The sequence below is a fragment of the Ursus americanus genome, chromosome 5, assembly GCF_024610735.1.
Source record: "Ursus americanus isolate L20-20 chromosome 5, mUrsAme1.1.p, whole genome shotgun sequence".
Lineage (NCBI taxonomy): Eukaryota > Metazoa > Chordata > Mammalia > Carnivora > Ursidae > Ursus > Ursus americanus.
Window position 1 is genome coordinate 40,203,104 of NC_142131.1, and position 22,337 is coordinate 40,225,440.

Below are 22,337 nucleotides of genomic sequence, written 5' to 3' on the forward strand. Positions count from 1 at the left end.
ATCCTCCTCTGTAAAACGCACATAATCTTCACAGAAGATTACAAGAATTAAATGGTAGATAAGAAGAGATGCTACATGAGACATTTATTAAAAACAAAGTGCTTTAAAAAAATTTTTGTATCACTATTCATCTATCTGACACTGCGTTAGGTAGGAATTTGTAACCGTCAAACTCATCCACAAACAGTTAATGAAAGAAAAAAATTTACAAATCAAAAAAAGTGTTAGGGTGCCTGAGAAAGGTTTTTTAAAGACTAACGTTAAAATGTTTTTTCCCCCAATTTTTAACTTACTAGAAAACTGTCAAGTAGCCATTAACTCAGAGATCACCCCACTGGAAAATCTATCACACTTTGGGGCAAGGCCAATAAAAATCACTTGAGCATACCTGGGTCCAGATATTCTCAGACTTGGCATTAAGCCCTTCCCTCTCTATCCTCTCACCATCAGAATATAATTCACTATAACCGTTCAAACGACACCTACATAGTCCTGTTCAATCTGAAATTTTAGATTTCTCTCTATTCGCTGTACAACCCCAACACCTCAAAGTCAAGATGCCTAAAATCATATTCACTCCTTCCTTCAAAAGTAAGTCACCTGTTTCCCTACCTTCCCAACTGATGAAAAGGAAAATTTTTATTTCAAATCACAAAAAAAGAGTGAAAATGGGGAGTAAATTTATGCAGAAAAGCCCTGAACCCAAGGAAAATGCATAGAAAGTACACTGGACTGCACAAATCATGAGTCTATCACCATGAGAGACTGCTACATCTCATGAAAGAAAATGTCTTTAAAACCATGAGAGACTCTTAACTGTAGAGAACAAACTTCAGGTTGCTGGAGGGGATGGGTAACTGGGTGACAGACATTAAGGAGGGCACTGAGCATGGGTGTTATGCGCAACTGATAAATTGTTGAACATTAAATCTGAGTTACTACTGCAAATATGTTGGCTAACTGAATTTAATTAAAAAAAAAGTAGAGAGTACTTTCCAGATGTCAAAAAAACATCCAAAGTCAACACACAGAAGTAGTTTTTAAAACTGTTTAGATCACACATGAAAAAGACATAAAGTGAGAGGCCTTTCACTACATTAAAATAAACCACATGAGAACAATGAATAAAATTTGAAAAGAAAAAAAAAGCCAAAAACCTTAGAATCTTAAATACAGAGAACTGGTGGTTGCCAGAGGAGAAGTGATCAGTGAAATATAAAAAAGGGATTAAAAGGTACAAACTTCCGTTTATAAAATAAATAGGTCCCAGAGATTAGAAGTGCAGCATAAAGAATATAATCAATAATACTGTAATAAAAGTGTAGTGACAAGTGGTAACTATACTTATTGTGTGGGCACTGAGTAATGTACAGGATTGTCAAATCACTATGTTGTACACCTGAAACTAACACTGTACGTTAATCGGATTTCAATTTTTTTTTAAATTTTATATATATATATATATTAAGAAAATGGAAAGTAACTTACCTGAACAAGATGAATAAGTGTTGTCAGAATAGCACATCTCAACATATTGTGCTCTTCACTCTGCTTCCAAAGAAGAGGCAAATACTGTACCAGACATCCTACATATGGTCGTATCTATCACAATAGAAGTAGGAGAAGCAAAAGAACTCTATTAGGAAAGAAGGCAATTTCCTTCAAGAAACAAAAACACAACACTATTAAGTCCCAGGCAGGAAATATTTAATATTTACTAAACGAAATGTATTATACATGTATCTTTTTAAAGATAAATCAGGTATTACACAGAGACATACAGCTCTATGGTAACTATTTTTAAAGAATTTTAAATAAATTTACTGCATGAATTAAAATTTAGGAAAATAACATAATACAGCCAGATATCTACAGTTTAATAGAAAATGCTGTTATATCCTGGATCTTTTAAAAAGTCAGCATTTACTCACACATTCGACAATTATCTGATGGCACCTTCCAGAGAACAAGGCACCAGAAAAAAAAAAGAATGTAAAGGTAGACGTACAAACCCTTACAATGAGAAAAGATCAGGTGTACAGGAGGCATAAAGATAAAGGTGTACAGCAGGTATACTGAAAACACTGAACAACATCCTTTTTAAAAGACACAATTGTTAAGACCACATGGATTAAGCTAACCAGTTTTAAAAATATACCCTGAGACACAGTACAGCTTGACAGTTGAGTTTCTTAAAAAAGAAAACAGATCTACACTGAAGCTGGACAGCCCTCTAGTCTCTCGCTTTCTGGTTACAGCATTTGCAATTGCTCTGAGAGTAAGCTTCGTGATAAACAGAAATACTAGACCTTCACAACTTCAGTAATATCTTTTTCAATCCCATGGATTAAAATTTAAAAGTGCTCCCAGAAAAAGTGAGTTTCCTTTTTTTGCTTATAAAACATCATACACTAAAAGAGTAGTAAAAAAGTAGAATTCCTTGCCCCTTGGGATACAAGGGAGGTTACAGAAAGACAAGAAGTTAAATATTTGCCCAAATATTTTGGTGAGATAAAATTGAAAAAAATATTATGAGACTCTTTATTATTTATCACCTTATTTTCAAATTTTGACCCATACTATTATTTATTGAGCACCTAATCTTGCTAAGTGCACTCTATCTTAAAGATCACTCCTATTAGCTTATAAAAGCAGACCAACTAGTATTTAAAACCACAGGTTTCAAAGGACTTGATTCATTCATACTTAACTAAAAACAGTATATAACAGCATATTCTACTGATGTAGAAAATAAACTGATTTTGGTTTTGATATTCAAGTGAGAACCCTTTCAAGGAAGGGCACAAAGGGAGTACATGCGATAAATTATAGATAAGGTAGGAATTAAAACCCAAGTACCCAGGTACATTTGCAAGTCATAAAATACTTACATCCCAAACTTAGCTGTATGCTGGAATTTTTGATGTTCTAAATTAAAATTAATGCTTCAAAACGGATTTCAATAATCACCCACAGAGTTACTACTGCAAAAGACATCCCCCCAAAATGCAAAAATCCCCCAGCACAGGACTGGGGATTAGCAAACAGAGTGAGGACATGAGAGCCAAACATACTCCCTTAGGCAAAAAGGGAGGGGGTTAAAAAAAACATTACTGGGACAACTGAGGAAACCTGTTATGGACTTGGTATTACCTAACGGTACTGCATTAATGTTAAGTTCCCTCAGTCTAAACATGGCTATGATTAAGAGAAGGAGAAGTCTAGTATTTTGGGGTGATGTGCCATGATACTTGAAACTAAAATTCAAATGGCTTAATAACAACAACAATAATTTGTATATGCACACAGATTTTAAAAAAGAGCAATATAGCAAAATGTTAATAACTGATAAAACTAGATGAAGGGTATACAGGTATTGATTTATACCAACTTTTCTGTACATCTGAAATATTTCAATAAAAAGATATGTAAAAAAATACTGCCCGTACACAATTCTGAAAATGATTATAATCTATGCATTTTTTCGGTAGGCCAGCATCAACTATTTGCTCAACATCTAATAGAACAATTGGAATCAAGAACGTTTTCTAGACATCAGGCTATAAAAGAAACTAAACTATCAGCTTACCACAAATGAGATGAAAAGTACACTACATGCACTCACTCATCTTCTGGCACCTCCAATCAAAAGGAAAACAAAACAGAATGCAGGGGAATACCATAAGAATCATAGTCTTATGAGTCAGTTCACCATATGTAGGGAGGTATCCACTTTCCTTTGTAACATGTTACTGATAATGTAAAAATCAAGTATGTGAGAGCCTAACAAATGTTTTAACAAGAGTTCCATCCAAAGGGGATTTAAAAAGTAAGTACCCAATGACACCTCATCTTATAAATCTGATTTTCACAGAATATTTAATATTTCACAAAGGCCCTTTAATTTTGTCCTTTTTCTTCAGAAATGCGTAAGTTTAAAGAATGTCTGCCTCACACCCAAACCTGATGATTACCTGTTTTTTTTCTATGTATTTACGGGATCGCTGCAAGAGAATAATTCAACCGCAAGTTTTCGACTACTTTTTCAAAAAGCAGAGAAAATATAATCTTTAAATAATTGCACATTATAGTATGAAGACGGTGACTTCACTGAAACTTCACAATTAAACCATTACGTGTCATCTCACTATTGTAAGATGGCTCAAACTATTTACAACCGAATGGACAAAAATCAAATTTACCATACAGAAGAGAGATCTACGATATATAAATGATGAAGCTGTTCAAGGGTTAACACAGGAAAGCTCAACAATCAGACTACTGAAGATACTTTTCATAACCACTTCCTACCTGAATTCTGAAAACACAAAATACCACTGGATAACTCTATCTCATTATTTACTGATGACAGTCACCTAAGCTGCTTAGGCTATTTGTGTTCTGAAAAGCAAATATGGATAAAAGGACAAAAGCACTTCTACATTTACTAAGCATGAGGAATTTCAACCTAGGTTAAAAAGATTTAGAGATTTGGGAAGATGGAGGTAAGAAAATTCATTTCCACAAAAAAATTCTTTAACAAATTTCCATTGGCCAGATGATATCTAAATAAGATCATAAAAAAATGGCCAAGCCTTGTTTCTACAATTTTTTTAATGAACAATTTATTGCATTTGTATAACGATCTAAAGCATACTGCACATTTAAAATAATTTCATTCTTATGAAACCTTGTGAGTGAGGTGATTTCAGAATTATCTTTATTATTTTATACACAAGGACACAAAGTTAAAGACCTTTCCGAAACTAAATAGCAGAGACAGGCATTTGAAATGAGTTTAAGAGTTTCAATTAACTCTTAACAGTTGTGATCAAAATCTCTCGATATTCTTTAGAAGCAAATACCAAAATGAAATAATGTAACTAATGTAATAAGAATCCCAGGTGCTAATAAACTTGTAAGCTACTACTATTTTTAGACACTCAGACCTGTATCTGCTGCAAGTGATAAAGAGAGACTCAGAAGTGCGGCTGGAGTTGCATGGTGACTGTACTGGTAACACCACTAAGATGTATGCACTTTAACAAATTCCTTAAAATCTCCAACTATTTGATAACAAATTCCAATCCTCACCCAAAGGTTTCTGTGAGGATTAAACGAGAAATATATGCAAATCACTTAGCACAGATGTTTTTAACTTGTCCTTATTCAGTAACTGAGAGCAACTCTCAACAGTTGCTTTAGAATTGAAAAACAAGCTCAAGGTATCAGAATTTACGAGAAGATCCAGGAACACACTGCAAATCTGTGGATATGAACTCAATTATCTTTCCCTAGTATCTCACAGATTTACTTCAGTACTTCTCAAACAAGGATACAGTGGTGAACTAGGATATGAGAAATTACTAGGATAAATACAGGGTAGTTTCTTGGATTATCAATTTTTCACACAAATTAGGACAGAGAAGTTGAATAATTTAACAGTTTAATAATAATATAATCGTTGAAAACTTTACATACTTTTATATTAAACTAAACATGTATATAATGTAGACCAAACTGCAAAACACATTTAATTTTGAAGGTAAAAATAATCGACCTCTGAGAATATTTGCATCTGATGGCACGTGTGGCTATGTCCTTAAACACAACGAATTTTAAGAAGTATTATTACGTATAAACTGGATCTACTGAAAGATATAAAATTCTGCATTCTAAACACCTCTATATTACTGATCCCATTTCTAAATTTTAGATTTTAACTTTCTCAAGTCATTTTTTAAAAACTCAAGTACAAATGTCAATATAACTGAAATCACAACCATATAGGTTATAAGAATTTTAATGCACATTTTAACTTTTAAATAATGTACATAAAGCAAAAATATTAATGCCTTCCACATATACTCTACTCACCTCTCTGACATTTATTTTAATGTTTTACAACAAATTTACCTGTATGTTGACTCTTTCAATCACACAAGAAAGGACATGCAAAACATGCATCTTTGTGTCACATTCTGTAACTTGCTGCAGTAGCTGGAAAAGTAGTGTGAACATGGTTTCCAAATACTGCAGGGAAACAGAAATAAAAGGAGGATCAGAAGAGAAACAGAAATATCTTCACAAACATAAATAAGAAATAAAATTAAATAATAATCTCAAAGCAATAAATAACAGACAAGCAACCAAAACCTCAGCACTACCTAAGTAACTTTTTCAAATTGTTCAAGTTGCCAATAATTAGAATGGTGATTCTTTTTTATTATTGCTCAATGGCTCCATTTTAGAATTTAATTCATCCACAAACTCAATAATGTTTTCAGAGGAAAATTATGTCTAAACTTTGAGTTTATATTTCATACCACTATCTAAACTGCTAACAGTGTCTTTCTTGTCTTTGCCCTTTCGTATATGCCTGTTGCCAATCACAAAATGTTTTGTTTTGCAAAGTCTACTTACTAAAGCAAAAGGAATATCAATAACTATACTCGCATACTAGCTCTCTGATGTGGCCCTTAACATATGCTACATAGAGATATCAATTTCTGTACATATATATTTGTTATTCAAAGAATGACAAAATACTATTAGGAAATAGAAAACAAATACCCCATATCTGGCTATTAACTCCTTCCCATGTTACAAAATTACGGTAGGAATTAACGAATCACAAGACGCCAGATACTTACATAAAACAAACATCTAATCTTTCAGATCTTTAGCTTAATTTTAAGAAGATTTTGAAAATATATTTCATCCAAAAATACCTAATGATTCTTTTACTAATGAAAAACCTGCTCTACAAGTTTCTCCATATATGAGCTACACAAGAAGTACAGATAGACATTTTACCATATTGACTTTTTTCTTGCCCAGCCTTTTTCTTTTTCTTTTTTTATTTTTTTTTTTAAAGAATTTATTTATTTATCCGACAGAGATAGAGACAGCCGAGAGAGGGAACACAAGCAGGGGGAGTGGGAGAGGAAGAAGCAGGCTCCTAGCGGAGGAGCCTGATGTGGGGCCCGATCCCACAACGCCGGGATCACGCCCTGAGCTGAAGGCAGACGCTTAGCTGCTGTGCCACCCAGGCGCCCCCCCCCTTTTTTTAAAAGATTTTATTTCAGCCTTTTTCTTTTTAAAGAGAGAGAGGGAGGAGAGAGGAAAGGCAGAGGGAGGGAGAATCTTACGCAGGCTCTACGCCCAGCAGGGAGGCCGACTTGGGGCTTGATCTCACAACCCTGAGACACCACCAGGGTGGAAACCAAAAGTTGGACGTTTAACCAACTGAGCCACCCAGGTGCCCCTGTATTGGTTCTTAAGAATCAATACTACCAGGGCGCCTGAGTGGCTCACAACAAACAAATAGATGAGGATAACCTAAGGAGTAAAAGTAATAGACACAGATAAAATGAAACTAGATGTTTTATAATTGTGAAAAAGAAAAAAGTTTGTTAATTCTGAAACAGTTAAGACAGCTAAACAAAAATAAGCTGAATAAAAATAAAGTTATGAATCAGAATTACCAATACAGTAATTACTTCCAAAATAATCCAATATACTTCTAAATTTGGCTTTAATCAATTACATACAATTTCAGTTATAAAATAACACTCAATATTCAAAGGACATATGCAGAAATTGTCCCCAATCTTAAAAATAAATATTCTTACCGGTAGAAATTGATCTGTTCTAAATTCAAAATCATCAACAGGTAAAGAGTAGTTAAGGAAAACTGAGAATGTGTGAGGTATATCAGAATTAAATATGTCTTAAAACCAAATATAATAAACCATTCAAAACCTAATTTTAAATTAACAAATTTTACCAAAAAATTAATTTAAATGTGTTGCTAAAATTCTTCACAATGAAGTTTTTTTTTTTTAAAGATTTTATTTATTTATTTGAGAGAGAGAAAGAGCACGAGCACGAGCACAAGCAGGGGGTGGGGAGGAGGCAGACAGAAAAGCACACCCCTCGCTGAGCAGGGAGCCCAATGAGGGACTCCATCCCACGACCCTAGGATCATGACCTGAGCCGAAGGCAGACACTTAACCGAATGAGCCATGAAGGCGCTCATGAAGTTTTTTTTTTTTTTTTTTTTTTTAAGTAATCTCCACAGGCAACATGGGGCTCGAACTCACAACCTCAAGATCAAGAGTCTCAGGCTCCACTGTCTGAGTCAGCCAGGCGCCCCATCACAAAGAAGTATTTTTAAATTCTTTAAAGGATATTTAACTTCAGTGTTGTAGCTGTTTCAATACGGACCTAAAAAAAAAAGTACATTATTATTTTTAATAATTCTAGAGCTACTAAATATCATTAATATCAAACGGCAAAAGAATTTATTCCAAATCACTTTCTTTACTCTTTTTGGTAATATTTAAGTCATGGAGCAAATTATCATCTAGAAATAAAAGAATATTCCTCTTACTTTTCAACAAGAGTTGAAAAGTAAAAAGTCCCACCCTTCTCAGTTTCCCATAATTCATATTTCAGGAGGCTTTAATCCAGGGGGTGCTTCCAGGAAAAAAATAATTTGCCGTATGTGTGCGGAGAGGGTGGGACTGAGAGGACAGTACGAAGAGGCTGCCACAGGTAAGGAGAATTCTGAGATCAGAGAGGACAGTCAAATGGGGTGTGGCCGGTGACTGGAAGATGTTCAGTGAAGAGTGAGGGAGGAGAAAAGTAGTGAGAGAAGGGAGGAGGAAGAATACACATTCCCATCTGCAACCTCCATTACAGGAAATCCTTGAACTACCCAAAGATATATTCCAAGATTTTCTAAATTCCAAAGTTCACAAAGATTTGCACAAGCTCCTGACCTTCCCAAATCACATTTTCTTCGTTTATCAGCATGTTCCCTGAGCAAATCACATCAGGACAACTTAATCTCCCCATTATTTCCTTTCCAGTGTTACCTGTGATCTGGTCAGCTCAACTGGCACAGGCTACAATACCCAGAGTTTCCAAGAAAAGTAACATGAACTCAAGCCATGACTAAATACAGTATTATACTGTAAAACAATATATCTAAAACATTAATTTCCCAGCTGAGGGTCATTACTTTTTTAGATGCTACACTTACTGTACCTGAATTAGCAACTGGCTTTTTCTCAGCAGCTATTTTTCAAAGAAACAGTTTTAACCATTTTACAGGAGCTTCTGAAGTTCTGAGAGGCTGATTAGGCATGTGCACCAAATGTGAAACACTCTACTGCCAAATCCACCGACCCAAAAGCCTACAGTGCAGATGTCTTCTTGCCGGCCTTTTCTTTTTATTCACTCTAAAGGCAATGTGAATATTTCCAGACTTTTAAATGATGTAACAAATTTGCTGATTGCCTAATACATGTAAAGCACCATGCCAACCGGTCTACCACGAAATGACCTAATGAAAACAAGGTAAACTCGTGTGATTAAAACTACTTGATAAGGAACTATTATCTCCCCGGCAATGTGTTGGATTCTACAGAAAAAAGCTTTAAGAAAGATCTAGTCTTTGCCCTCAGAGAACTTACATTCATGAAGGGTACCAGACACCCAGATATTAAATAATTATCAATAAAAATGTCAAACTTGAAAAGCTTAAGAACAGGATAACCCCCTTGAGGGCATGGACTGACTGGTCATTTTTTTTTTTTTTTAATTTATTTATGAGATAGAGACAGCCAGCTAGAGAGGGAACACAAGCAGGGGGAGTGGGAGAGGAAGAAGCAGGCTCACATCAGAGGAGCCTGATGTGGGGCTCGATCCCATAACGCCGGGATCACGCCCTGAGCCGAAGGCAGACGCTTAACCGCTGTGCCACCCAGGCGCCCCCTGACTGGTCATTTTTAAACTGCCATCATTTATTAGAGGGTGAGGCATACAGCTGGCACTGTGTCAATCATTACATTCACAGACAACAGAACATAAAAGCCCCCAAAAAGAAAAATGGCCATCAAACTGCCAGCACACTAACCTTCCATTCTCTTGATTTTTTTCCACAAAAGGACCACAGACACATCTAACACATAGCCTGACAGCTACACAAATAAGTAGAGAAACCAAAAGAGGCATCGGAATAAAAACTAGCTGTTTTTCCTACCTAACAAAGGGCAGTCAGTGCAGTATGACATTCAGAGGAAGAGATGAAATGATAGGAGATGACTTGCCTGCACTCTAGTTTAACTCCAAAAACCAGAAGCCAAATTAGGAGGGAAAACAAAAAGCCCACCAAGTTTAAGAAAACAGAGGCACATTTAAAATATGAGAAAAATAAGAACAAAATTAGCCATTCCTGAGCTATAAAAGAAGTAGTCTCTTCACAAAGAGTATGAATTTCACAGTGATTCAAAAGTAATGGGAAAAAGGCAAAACTCAAATTCGTGGAATAAAGAGCTGGGGAATGTGACAGAAGATGGGTAGAAGAGAGTCTAACAATTCCTAGGACACTAATTGTTCAATAAATACTTGCTAGTAAATGCAAGAAAAGAAAACAAAGTACTCTAAACAATGACTTTTCATAGAATAAATCCCTCCGAAGAATAAAATCCCAAGTATCCAGAAGTGGATCCAGACTGCGAGAACTCAGTCTATGGTCTATCCTAACTCCGCTCAAATCTCAGAAAACTCCTGAAATTTTAACAAGCAAATTCCTTTTCTAGGGCAAAGAAGTACCATCAAAGTATAAGAAACATTGGAAGGATCCAAAAAAGCATAAGAGCAATAGAGAAATGAAGGAGAAGACACCAGAGGTCAGCCCTACTGCCAAAGAGGATTGCTATAAAAGAAAAAATAATCAGATACTTACATGCCCCACTTCAGTGACAATGACCCTTGGGAGAACTGTCAAAGTGGCTAATCTGAATTCCACACCTGAACTAGCTCAATGCCTCAACCGCTTCCACAGCCTGCCCATGACAGTAAAGGCCATCCACACACTAAAACAGCATGGTGCAGGGGCCAGAGAGAAATGGCAATGTCTCAGGGACTGAAAACCACCAGGAAAATGTAAATAGAGTTAACAGTAAAGAATAAAGTAATCCACTAAAAAGAAACAGAATAATGAGTTCATAACATAACTATTTAAGAGAGCCCTCCTCATTCCTGGATTCTCTTTATCCCTCCTCATTCCTGGATTCTCTTTATCCCTCCTCATCCCTGGATTCTCTTTATCCCAATCTCCCAATTCCTTCAATAAACACTACTTAAGGCTTGACGCCATGCTAGGCATATGGATACTAACATAAGTAATATTACCCTACACATCTGCACTATTACTGCTTGCTATTAGTATGCTAACTTTTTTTGCTCTCTTCCACAATAAAGTCAAGATCACGTGATTACACTATTTGATGTACTTCTCCTGAAATACATGTGTAAAGTAAGTTTCCTGGAAGGATAAAAATCATGTTCAATTTATTCATCTCCTTTTAAGAAAAAAAATTCTAAAGCTCATTTTACTTTTTTTAAAAATTGAGATATAATTGACACGTAACATTGTTTTAGCTTCAGGTGTACAGCTCCTTTTCATATATTCTAAGTATCAGACATACCGGTATAAACCTAAAACTGACTACAGGAAACTCACTAAAGTTTCCTTTCTTCCATGTTTTAGAGTGGCCTAATAATTTGATGTCTCAAACACAGATTTTTGTTGATATTTCCTTTGGAAATTTTATTTACTGAATGTAACTGAATTCTCAATTAATTCTGTGAAGACACAGATTACCCCCAGAGTTGAAAATCTCTAGCAGTATTTTTGAGACACAAAGAATAGGCAAATGGAAAAACAAAATCAAAATGGTAAGATAGAATGAATGGCAGGAATGGGAGACTTATAAAAGGCACAAGAATGGAAAGACAGAAATTTCAATGCACCCTTAAAATATGTCTGCCCAATCCCAGCTGTACCTCCCATTGGTACACTCAGGGTTTGCTGCAGTTCTGTACATGCTACTAAAAGTCCGTTTTTAACACCATTAGCTGCCTTTCCACCGTGAAAATTCACTATTTCTACAGCAGTAGTCAACCTGCCCATAAAAATGGCCATTTTTTTGCTAGTGACAACCCCACGACACCCTACACTTCCAAACTAGAAACGTTCTGGTTGCACCACAGTTCACATTTCATACAGCCTTTTACAGGGTAAAACAATATACCAATGGTAATTTTTTAGTAACTTACTGCTTATGGTACTGAAGTCTGTGCAAATAACTGAAGTAAAACTGGCAAAAAAAATTTTGTTTATAAACTTTAAAGACAAAACTGGCTAAAAAGGCTTAAAAATCAAAAAAGCCCAGTATTGTAATCAAACATTATGGTTAGTAATCATCAGGGGTAGTACAAAAAGAAGGTTCTCCTCACCTAAAATTTAGTCATTCTAGTTCACTAGAGTGAATAGCACTACAATAAGAGCATAGTGTAGCACTGTTGTCCTTATAAAAAAATAATAAAAATGGAATCACAGTTCCTATCACATTCAAAAATAAATTCTAGATACAGAACCAAGGGTAAAGAAATGGACTAAACAAGAAACAAAAAGAACAGAACTCTGCACTAAAATTAAAAAACTTTGCTCAACAAAAACACAACAGAATGAGAGTAGAAAGAGATTCAACTGCATCTGGAAGGCTTTATTTCTTCAATATTTTAAATATGTATGGAAAATTATTATAATGGAAATATGGACACTGGAAAGTGAGCATATAGGTGCTTGTTATATTAGTCACTACATTTTTTTCTTTGATATAATTCTTAACTTTTAAAAAGTTAGAAAGTTAAAAGCCTCCTCTTTTTAAATATGAATCAAAAATTAGCTCAGAAGTAAAAAATTTCCAAGCAGCAATTATCTTAAACCTTACCAAATTTTCCCAACATTTATTACAAAAAGTTTCCAAATATTGCAGTACTATAAATGCTTATTCATTATGCCTACATCAAATTTTAGTTTATAAAATCTGGATATCTCTAATAAGTCAAACTGTTAAACAATGAGGAAAGGTTAAATATTTCACCTAAAGCAAAAAAAATCACTCAATTGCATTATATTCCCCAAATGATAATGTCAAACTGTCACGCAACTATCAGAGATAGAGATGTACTCCTCCCAGTGGCCTCTGGTATTGTAAGATTTATGGGTTCCTATACTATCTGGAGAAGTTGCTTTCTCCAGTTGCTGCACTATTTCTACTCTGTCATAGCCAGTCTTATAATAACATGGCCGTAAGATATGGAAGCCACACGACAACCACAGTTGCTCAAGATTAAATCTATCCCAACTCCATTAACAGCAACATCAAGCAAGAGAACATGGATTCTGAAAGCCAGAGAACATTCAGATCCATCAGTATCTATCTACCTACCTACCTATCTATCCACACATGTACATGTGCATGTCTGTTTAAACCCTGCTGTCTATGTATGTATGTGTATGAAGTATCTTCCCTCATTAGCCAGCATTTCTCACAAGTTGAAACTGAAGTAGTATATCTGATACACACCAAAAGGCCAAAATGTACAACATGAACTTGGTACACCTTACTAAACAGTCTTAAGAAGTAGTAACAAAATAATGGTAGCAGGATCAAACAACTGCAGAAGATGTAAAAATGAGAGGAAATCATCAGAACATACACAGGAAAAGAGCAAGAGCTGAACCTACAGCAGCATTTCCTCTAAATGCATCTCTTGGATATTAATGTACTGTCATCTTGGATGGTCACAATGCAAATGTACATTTGAAAGGTTCTTTTTTTTTTTTTTTTTTTTGAAAGGTTCTGATCAGTCCTAAAGTAAAGAGGACTACTGAAATATTTAGCTCCATGTTTTCCAAACTAGCCGGCCTTGAAACCCTTTTGCTCCAGTAATACTTGTCAGTATATGGTTAATAATCCACTTTTAAAGTGAAGAACTAAATAGCTCATTTTTCTCTTTATTTCTCTCTGGATTCATTTAAAATGAGTACAAGATCCAAAAAATTTCTCTATTTCCCAAAGAAAACTTAGCTCAAATTTAATCCTTTCATAATACTTCCATAAGCATTTAATGTCTTCTCTCTGATACCTCTGACAGAAGAGCAAATAATGTTTCCGAATGAGAAAACAAAAATTCAAATCTTATAAATACTTTATTTTAAAGCTATTACAAAAGTAAACTCAGTCCAGCAAATACTAATCTCAGAAACAGCTAGGTTTATTAATAAACTTCAAAGAATTTAAACGTGGTAAAATAAAACTGGATTCCCTTGTAACTTCCCATGTTTAAAATATTTAATAATTACAGCACGATATTTAGAGCAAATTCTCAATTATTTACACAAAGTAGGTAATGCTTAAGTAAAAAAATCCAAAGATCAGTTCTATTTGCCTTTGGAATATACTGAGCTTCTACACTAGGTTTACCTTTCCAGTTATGTTTTCCTTCACTGAACATTAAAAGTAGTTTCCGTTACCGTGGTACACAAGTGAAAATGAGAAAAGTATGGCCCAAGCCTTTCCTGAAAAACAGGGTTATCAGATGGGTTCAAAAAATTTTTAAAGGGAGTATACCAAGAAATGATTAAACAAGATCTTAGCCTACTTGGGGGGGGGGGGAGGGATCACTTAATTTTATGTAAAAATAATTTGAAAGTCAGGAAAAGACTAAACTCAATCTTTTCAAGACTATGCTAAAGTCAGACCTAAGTCCAAGACAAAATGTATAGTAAGTCATGAATACAGTCACTCAAGCACAAAATAAAGCACCACTAGGGGGGAAAAAGAGTATTCTACACAATGTGGAACTTCTTAAAAAACAAAGAAATCAAAATAACTCTTTAAGTAACTGACCTAAATATCAAAGCAGCAAACGTACTGCTTTTAAGGGAATAAAGCAACAAAGAAGCCATTATCAAGTTTCCATTATCAAAAAAATCAAGAGTATATCAACACTATAAATAAAAAGTCTGAAAGGAAACAATTCCAAAGGCTAAAAAAACACAAATACACACCAAAAAAGCCCTCCAAAAATGAGAACGAATCAACAACATTAAGGATGAAAGTAATGATGGCACAACCCCAAATGTGAGAACAAAATCTATCCTGAATTAAGAAAAAAAAACCACGTAAGCTATAGAAGGATCTTAAAACACTGTCTTTTATTCTTACTAAAAAATTATAAATTTTAGAAAGGTAGGGTTTTTTTTTTTTTTTTTATTGATTATTGATGGGAAGGGCAAATAATCAAAGGACTTCCTTCCCGCGAATCAAACTACTCGCACCAAGGAAGAGCTACAACAGTGAAAGGCCGCCAACACTCTGAAGACAGAAAAACCATGTCTGAACTTGAAGTTTAACACAGGCTAAACTTATTAAAAAAAAAAAAAAAGTCTTAAACATTTAAGGAACATACCACTAAGTCTTGATCTTGAAGCAAATTACAAATTGCCTCATATAACATGGGTCTTAAGTCAGACTTGAATTTCACAGAAATCCACTGACCGATGAGCCAAATCACCCTGCGTCGCAATGGCTTATACCTGGATAAGGAAAAATCATGAAATTTAAATGATAAATATTTTACAAAGTCTATTTCATTTAGTATATTTCATCATTTAAATTTTAAATATAGTGAAGAAGCAATCTGTATTTTTTATATAAAAGCAAAAAAGCTACTTCTAAACATACCACAGTATAACTGCTAACAATAAAAGTTCTGATCTACAAAAATTGAAAATCCACAGGCAGATATATTGTAAATCTAATTATATTTAAGAACTGTAACATAAATACGTACATAAATACAAGTCCATTTCTGTTCCTCAAGTAACCAAAAACAGTTAATCTGAAAAGGCAAAGTAGCTAATGTCCCAAACCCTAAGGCTGAAGAGGCCCCAAAAAAGTAATAATAGAGGAATTCCTGTATTCAATTTTCTAAATCCAGTCTGTTTATCTTACAAAGATTACTTTCCAGAACACTGTGAGAGATTTCTACATTTAGATAAAATACTCACATAAGCCTACACTAATTTTAGGTAAAATCTCTAATTTTTTAAGTGCCCTATTACAGAATGTGGCTCATATTATCAAAATAATGATTTATACTGTAAAAGCTGTAGAACATTTGCAGTAACACGTATACACACATTTCTCCCTCTGTAACCATCTCTGCTAAAGGCAATGAAGTTTCTTTAGACGAGAAAAACCACAAAGCTATAAACAACTACGTATAAGAATTCCACCCAGGAGGTCTCTTCTTGATACTACATAAATTTTAACAGTGAGATGATAATTGTTTCAGGGTATAAACGGAATAAGGTAATGAATATACCACATTTTTTAGAAAATTACAAAATTACAAGATGATCAAGCACATAGAAAGAATTGCTCACTAAAGATGCAAGAAATGTGTTTAAGTACTCTCTGCCCTCAAAAAGTTTATCTCAGCTGTAAGAATTAAAGAATGCAAAGTTATATAATAGGATTTCAGAAAAGGAACAGAGAAGCGTGGGTAAGAAGAAATGAGATTTGAATAGCCTTCAAGATAAACACCATTTTGGGCAGAAAACTGAAAAAATGCCATTTCGAGGAACAGAGACTGTTTGTAAACAAAGTCACAGAGGTGGAAGTAAATAAGGCTTGTGTACAGTGTAGTGGAGAAGCCACAGCACTATCAATTCTAAACCGAGAGTTCTGAGATTGCTTCATTCAACTTTCCACTCCAGATAAAGAGAACGAATCTCAGAAAGGTCAAATCTTAAATTCACTTAGATCACAGTCACTTCTGGGCAGAGTTAAAATCAGGGGATAGTTTGTTCCTCGAAATGTACTCCCTGGACCAGCAACATCGTTATCCTGGAAGCATGATGGAATCATACTGTCTGACCCAGACCCTAACACATTACCTAAATCAGAACGCGTATCTTAACAAGATCGCCAAGAGATTCTTATGCACGTTAAACTTTGAGAAATACTGGTCTAGATCAGCTCGGTCCAAAAGAAACATAATGCAAGCCAACTATGCAATTTTAAATGTTAGTACCCACATTAAAATAAGTAAAAAGCAGGTGAAATTTTAACATTTTTATTTATCTCAATATGTGCAAAATATCATTTCCACATGGAATCAATACATATTTTACACTCTTCAGTTTTTCGATTTAAATTTTAATTAAAACTAAAGTCAGGTCCTCAGTGCATTAGGTACAATTCAAGCACTCAGCAGCCATACAGAGCAGCTACTGTACTGGACAACACGGAGAGTTAGCCTCCAGGATTTAAGGACAATCAAACCACACCGTGTTCCCACTAAAGGCACATGCGTCTACCTAATGGAGGTTTTCTCTACATCAAAGGCTCTCTAGCTTCCTGTGGGCACAGTCACAGTCCATCTTATTCACCAAGGACTTTACAGGACATGGCAAATTCATGGCCAACTGAAAATATTTACTGACTGAATAGATAAACAGCTATTTACTAGTCAAAAATATTTTTTTTTTAACCTCAAGTTTTTATTTAAATTCTACTCAGTTAACATATAGTGTAATATTGGTTTTAGGTGGGTCAAAATTACTTTTAAATCATCTTCAACTCTACAATTCTACAGCTCTCGAGATTTATATAGAAGCCTTCTATTCATTCATTAATGCAGTCAAAAAAATGTTACCTGAGCTAGGACTATATGCTAGGCATTCTGATAGGCACCACGTCTACAGAAATAAATCAACAGAAATGCTTAATTCAAAAAAAGAACAAAGTCTCTTGAAATTTTTAAGTCTCTAATTCTAAACTAAGAAAAAAAACTATAAAAGCTATAAAAGACCTTTACCCTTCCATTTCAGCCATTCGGTACCTAAAATTAGTCAAGTACTTAAAAGTATATGAAGCATAAGAATTGGGAAAAGTCCCACTAAACATCAGATAGCTCTGCACTACTGAACGGGGCAACCCAATACAAGCCTAAGGTGCATCCAAACGCTTTCTGCCATGGTGCCTCTCCATCCTATCTACCCTCTCCCGGACCTGCAGTATGCTACGTGGATCCCAAGGCATTCAGTCAGTCACCCTTCATAGCTACTATTTGTTAGACTACTGCTTACACCAGCCCTAGTCCCTGCAAAGTCTCCAATTGGCTTTCTTTTGTACACATTTTTTTCTAGAATTCAGAGATCTCCATCTTTCCTTACCTTTGTATAAAACTTCCTCCTGTAAACTATCTCATCTAACATCAAATACTTCACACATTACAATTCACATTTGAAGAAAAAAAAAAGACCAATTTTATTTTTCAAGTCACAAGGCTTATTCTACACTAGATATGATCAGCAAAGTTATAACTTTTTAAAAATTTTAAGCAATTTTAATGCCTTCCTACTTCATCACAAAATTAATAAGGTAAATTAAGTGTATTATTAACACAAAGTTTTATACTTGCCTATTATGAATGACTTGTAATTCTGGAAGAAGTTGGTTTTTAAACCACTGATCAAAATCAACACTGTCGAACAGCTCATAAGCCGCTAATCCAACAGCATTATACACTACAAAGAAGATTTGAGAAAAAAAATTTAAATTTCAGATGCTGGGCCCAATATTAAGTGTCTTATATGAGAAACTAATCCTTAGGGACTACTTTAAGAACATGTAATATGCTAATACAGGGAAATTTACAATGTTAATCAGAGAAATTATTTAAACAGACATTTTAGAATCATTATTTAAGTTACTTTACACTGTTTTTCCTAAATAGTCCTTAGTGGTTTCAAACAGAAAACTACATTCATTGAAACATATTCAAGTCAAATTATAAAAATTATAAAATAACATCTGCTTCTAAATGGACACAATATTTTATGATCTGGTCCCTACCTAACCTCTCTCCAGCCTCAACTCTGACCATAACCCTTTGCGCTCTATGTTCCAATTAAACCAAAATGCTCCCAGTTCAAAACTTAACTGTGCCTGCTCCTCTTCTCTTCAAATTTTTGTACATTCTGCTCCCTCTACCTGGAACCCTCCTCTCACACGGTCCCTTCCCTTTTTAACTCCCACTGATCCTGGTGTTCTCATATTATACTTCTTTAGGAGCCTTTCCCTAGGCACACCCAAATTACCTTGTGGTTTTCCAATGGACTACCTAATTGCCACCTATTTTAGCAATAATCAGCTGGTACTATGCTATAATCAATTGTCTGCTTACTCGGTTATCTCCCCCACTAGACAGTTCCTATATTTTAGGTACCGCTGTATCCCAATCTCCCAGCCTAACACCTGCCACAAAGCAGACATACCAAACATTTATTACTGAAGAAATATTTCTGAATCAGTTTAGTTTAACATACCAGCATCTTTGATTAATAGTGCATTCATATCTTCCACATTAGTGGGTCCTGAAAACATAAGTATCAGCAAAGGTAAATAAAACTAGTTTCTAAAGGATACTTTATTTCAACTCAGTTTACTAGTTTATTATTTCGGCTTAGTACAATAAATTTCATGACATTAAATATACATATAGGTATAAAGGGAAAGCCTAGATTTTGTTATCGTCACCATTAGAGAGCACAGGTACAAGATGTAAAGCCATATTACAATTTTAAAAATCATTGTAACATATTTGAAAAATGTCATGTCAAGCAACAATCCAAAAAAAAATATGCCACACATTGCTAACTAGTGTATAATACCTTATATACCCTGATTTAAAAGAGAACTCTTTAAAGAAAAAATAAAAAGATGAATTCCACAAAAGAAAAACCAACTAACAAAAAAGAACAAGCACAGGCCATTCACACAAGAAGCTCTAAACATAATAAACAAACCAGGTCATGACAGTACATTAAAGGATGGCAACAAAAGTAGAGACAGAAAGTGAGAGCCATCATGTCAGGTGGAAACTTCTGAATAAAAAGTTGGCAGTCTCCTACCACCGTCCAGAGAGGACAGTGTCATGTGTAAGCCATGAAAAACACAGTTTCCTTACTACGTCTATTTCTTTAGAATAGAATGATTTCTAGCAAGTTTATCAAAGCACTCTTCTGCTGTTAAGTATGAATTCTTAAGCTCACTAGTCTAAGAAGCTGGAATAAGTACAGCCCTAAATAAGCCAACTGCTTCACGACTGGAAAGAAAACTAAACTCTGAAACCACAGAAATCCCTACCGCCACACAACTTATCATAGTGAAACCTAAATAGCTTACCCACTTCCCCAGAGTGGTTTTAAAAAAAATAATAGATAGAAGAAAATGATGTTCTAAACTCAAAAGAAAAAGTAACTGAAGCAGTATAAATATTATCAACTTTAAGAATCAGTAATCCTGCATTAAGAAATTAGTAAATAACTGTATCTTAGAAATCAATCCATATGAAATACAAGTAACACTCAAATTATCTTCACAGATGAACAAAGTAAAACCTGGCAGTTTTCCCCCTTGGTTTATAATTTAAGAAGGCTTTAAGTTTTTCAGAGAACAAAAGCCTAAAAAGTGAGCTGCCTCTCACTACCACAAACAAGATCAGGCGTCTCCTTCCTTCCCTACAGAAGCTTCTCTTGCTATTATTTTCTTGTATCATCACCGGCTCAATCCCTGATCCCTTACAATGTAATTTCTGCCCCAATATTTCAAATAATCTATTGTCTCGGAAGATTCCACTACCTTCTGCCTCTTCTATCACTGGACACTTCTAATAACATGCTTTTCTCTCCAGGATTCACTCCCATATCGTTCCTCACACCTCTGCAACAGTTTCTGGCTTTTCTGCAGGACTTCTACCTTTTCATATGCCTGAAGGTGAAAATCTTGGGTTCCGTCCTTGAACTTCCTTTTCCTCTACCAAGGCCCTTTATACACACACTCCAAAAGTAAAACTCTATCTCCAACCAGTACTAACAACAGCCTCCTTGTTATTAAGACTAAAGTTCAGGATCATGTCCAATCACTTTCCCTTGCCCAACACAATCAGTTACCAGAAGTCAATCAAGAGTTACTGAGTGTACAAGACACTGGGAATAATGTGTGAACAAAACAAATGTGATCACTGCCTCCCTTCCTGGAATTTATAATACAGTATAAGTCAGAAATGATAAATTGCAGTGGATAATAATTACTGTGCACAAGCTGCAATCAGCGATCAAGTGCCAAAAATTCACATCCTCATACTCTCTTAAATCCATTATCTCCTTTCCATTCCCACTGCCACCAACCTGAGCCTAACATTTGTTATTTTGATGTTTTCTCCCACTACTTTCACAACATGCTCCAGGAAGACCACTTCCCCATGCAATATACTTGACTGCCTACTATTTTGCTTATGCTGCTAGTATGCTTAAGAAGCAAAATCCAACTATCACCTTCAATGCCTATCTCAAGGCTGCCTTTTTCAGTTGCCCATTCTTGTTCTGTACCCTGAAAGCTATCCCTTCAGAAAAGAACACATTCGGCTCTTCCTCAGATTCCCATCTATTACATGGTGTAGAAAAAAATGCATTGTACATAGTAAGCAGGGACTCAAACTATTTTAACTGAACATGAATTAATAAAATAGCAAAAAATATACTTCACCTTGAAGTGTCTGCATCATTTCTAGAAGTACAGGAGTAAGAGTCTGATTATATTCATGGAATATATCTATAAATAGTACTTCAGTGCAAGGCTGGAGAGGAAAGAAACCAATTTTCTAGTGAAAACAATGATATATTGTGCTGATCAATTCTACAATAAAGCAAAGAATACTCATTCTTAAAATCCTAACACTCCAAAAATGTTTCCAATTCTTAATGTTTTTATATAAAGTAGATTACAATTGTAGATACACTGGAAAGAAAATCAAATTGTAATTTGATTCTTTTTTTTTTTTTTAAGATTTTATTTATTTATTTGACAGAGTGATAGCCAGCGAGAGAGGGAACACAGCAGGGGGAGAGGGAGAGGAAGAAGCAGGCTCCCAGCGAAGGAGCCCGATGTGGGACTCAATCCCGGAACGCCAGGATCACGCCCTGAGCCGAAGGCAGATGCTTAATGACTGCGCTACCCAGGCGCCCCTGTAATTTGATTCTTAACACATAGAAAGTTTATTTTACTATTTCAGTCCTTTGGCATTAGGTATTCAAAAGTAAAACTCCAGAGAGAAAATAACTTACATTTTTAATTCATAATTCTTTAAATTAAAAAAAAAAAATCTAAAGCCACATTCATCTGCAGATTGAGTACTCTAATGACTATCCAGGAACTAATTTGTTTAAAATTATATATCTCTTAGCAATGACACAGTAAGTAACAACTGCAACCCAGGAATTCAATTCACCACATGGAATAGCCTTTCTTGTAACAGACACAAACAGTAACAGAAGTCAGTGTTGGCTACATAAAAAGAACGATTCATTTTGGTTCTGAAAAGTACCGAATCACCACGTA

General features: G+C 34.9%; 1 protein-coding gene across 1 annotated transcript in view; it reads right to left on the reverse strand.

Moving 5' to 3' along the window:
• Positions 1 to 22,337, reverse strand: part of IPO11 (importin 11) — a 210,218-nt gene that overhangs the window by 110,631 nt on the left and 77,250 nt on the right. The window contains exons 13-20 of the mRNA XM_087862132.1: positions 21,486 to 21,576; positions 19,265 to 19,312; positions 18,358 to 18,463; positions 15,337 to 15,463; positions 8,196 to 8,229; positions 7,635 to 7,675; positions 5,917 to 6,033; positions 1,489 to 1,602 (exon numbers count right to left, since the gene is read on the reverse strand). Coding sequence (XP_087718258.1) covers positions 1,489 to 1,602; positions 5,917 to 6,033; positions 7,635 to 7,675; positions 8,196 to 8,229; positions 15,337 to 15,463; positions 18,358 to 18,463; positions 19,265 to 19,312; positions 21,486 to 21,576 — 678 coding nt within the window. The remainder of the gene's footprint in view (positions 1 to 1,488; positions 1,603 to 5,916; positions 6,034 to 7,634; positions 7,676 to 8,195; positions 8,230 to 15,336; positions 15,464 to 18,357; positions 18,464 to 19,264; positions 19,313 to 21,485; positions 21,577 to 22,337) is intronic.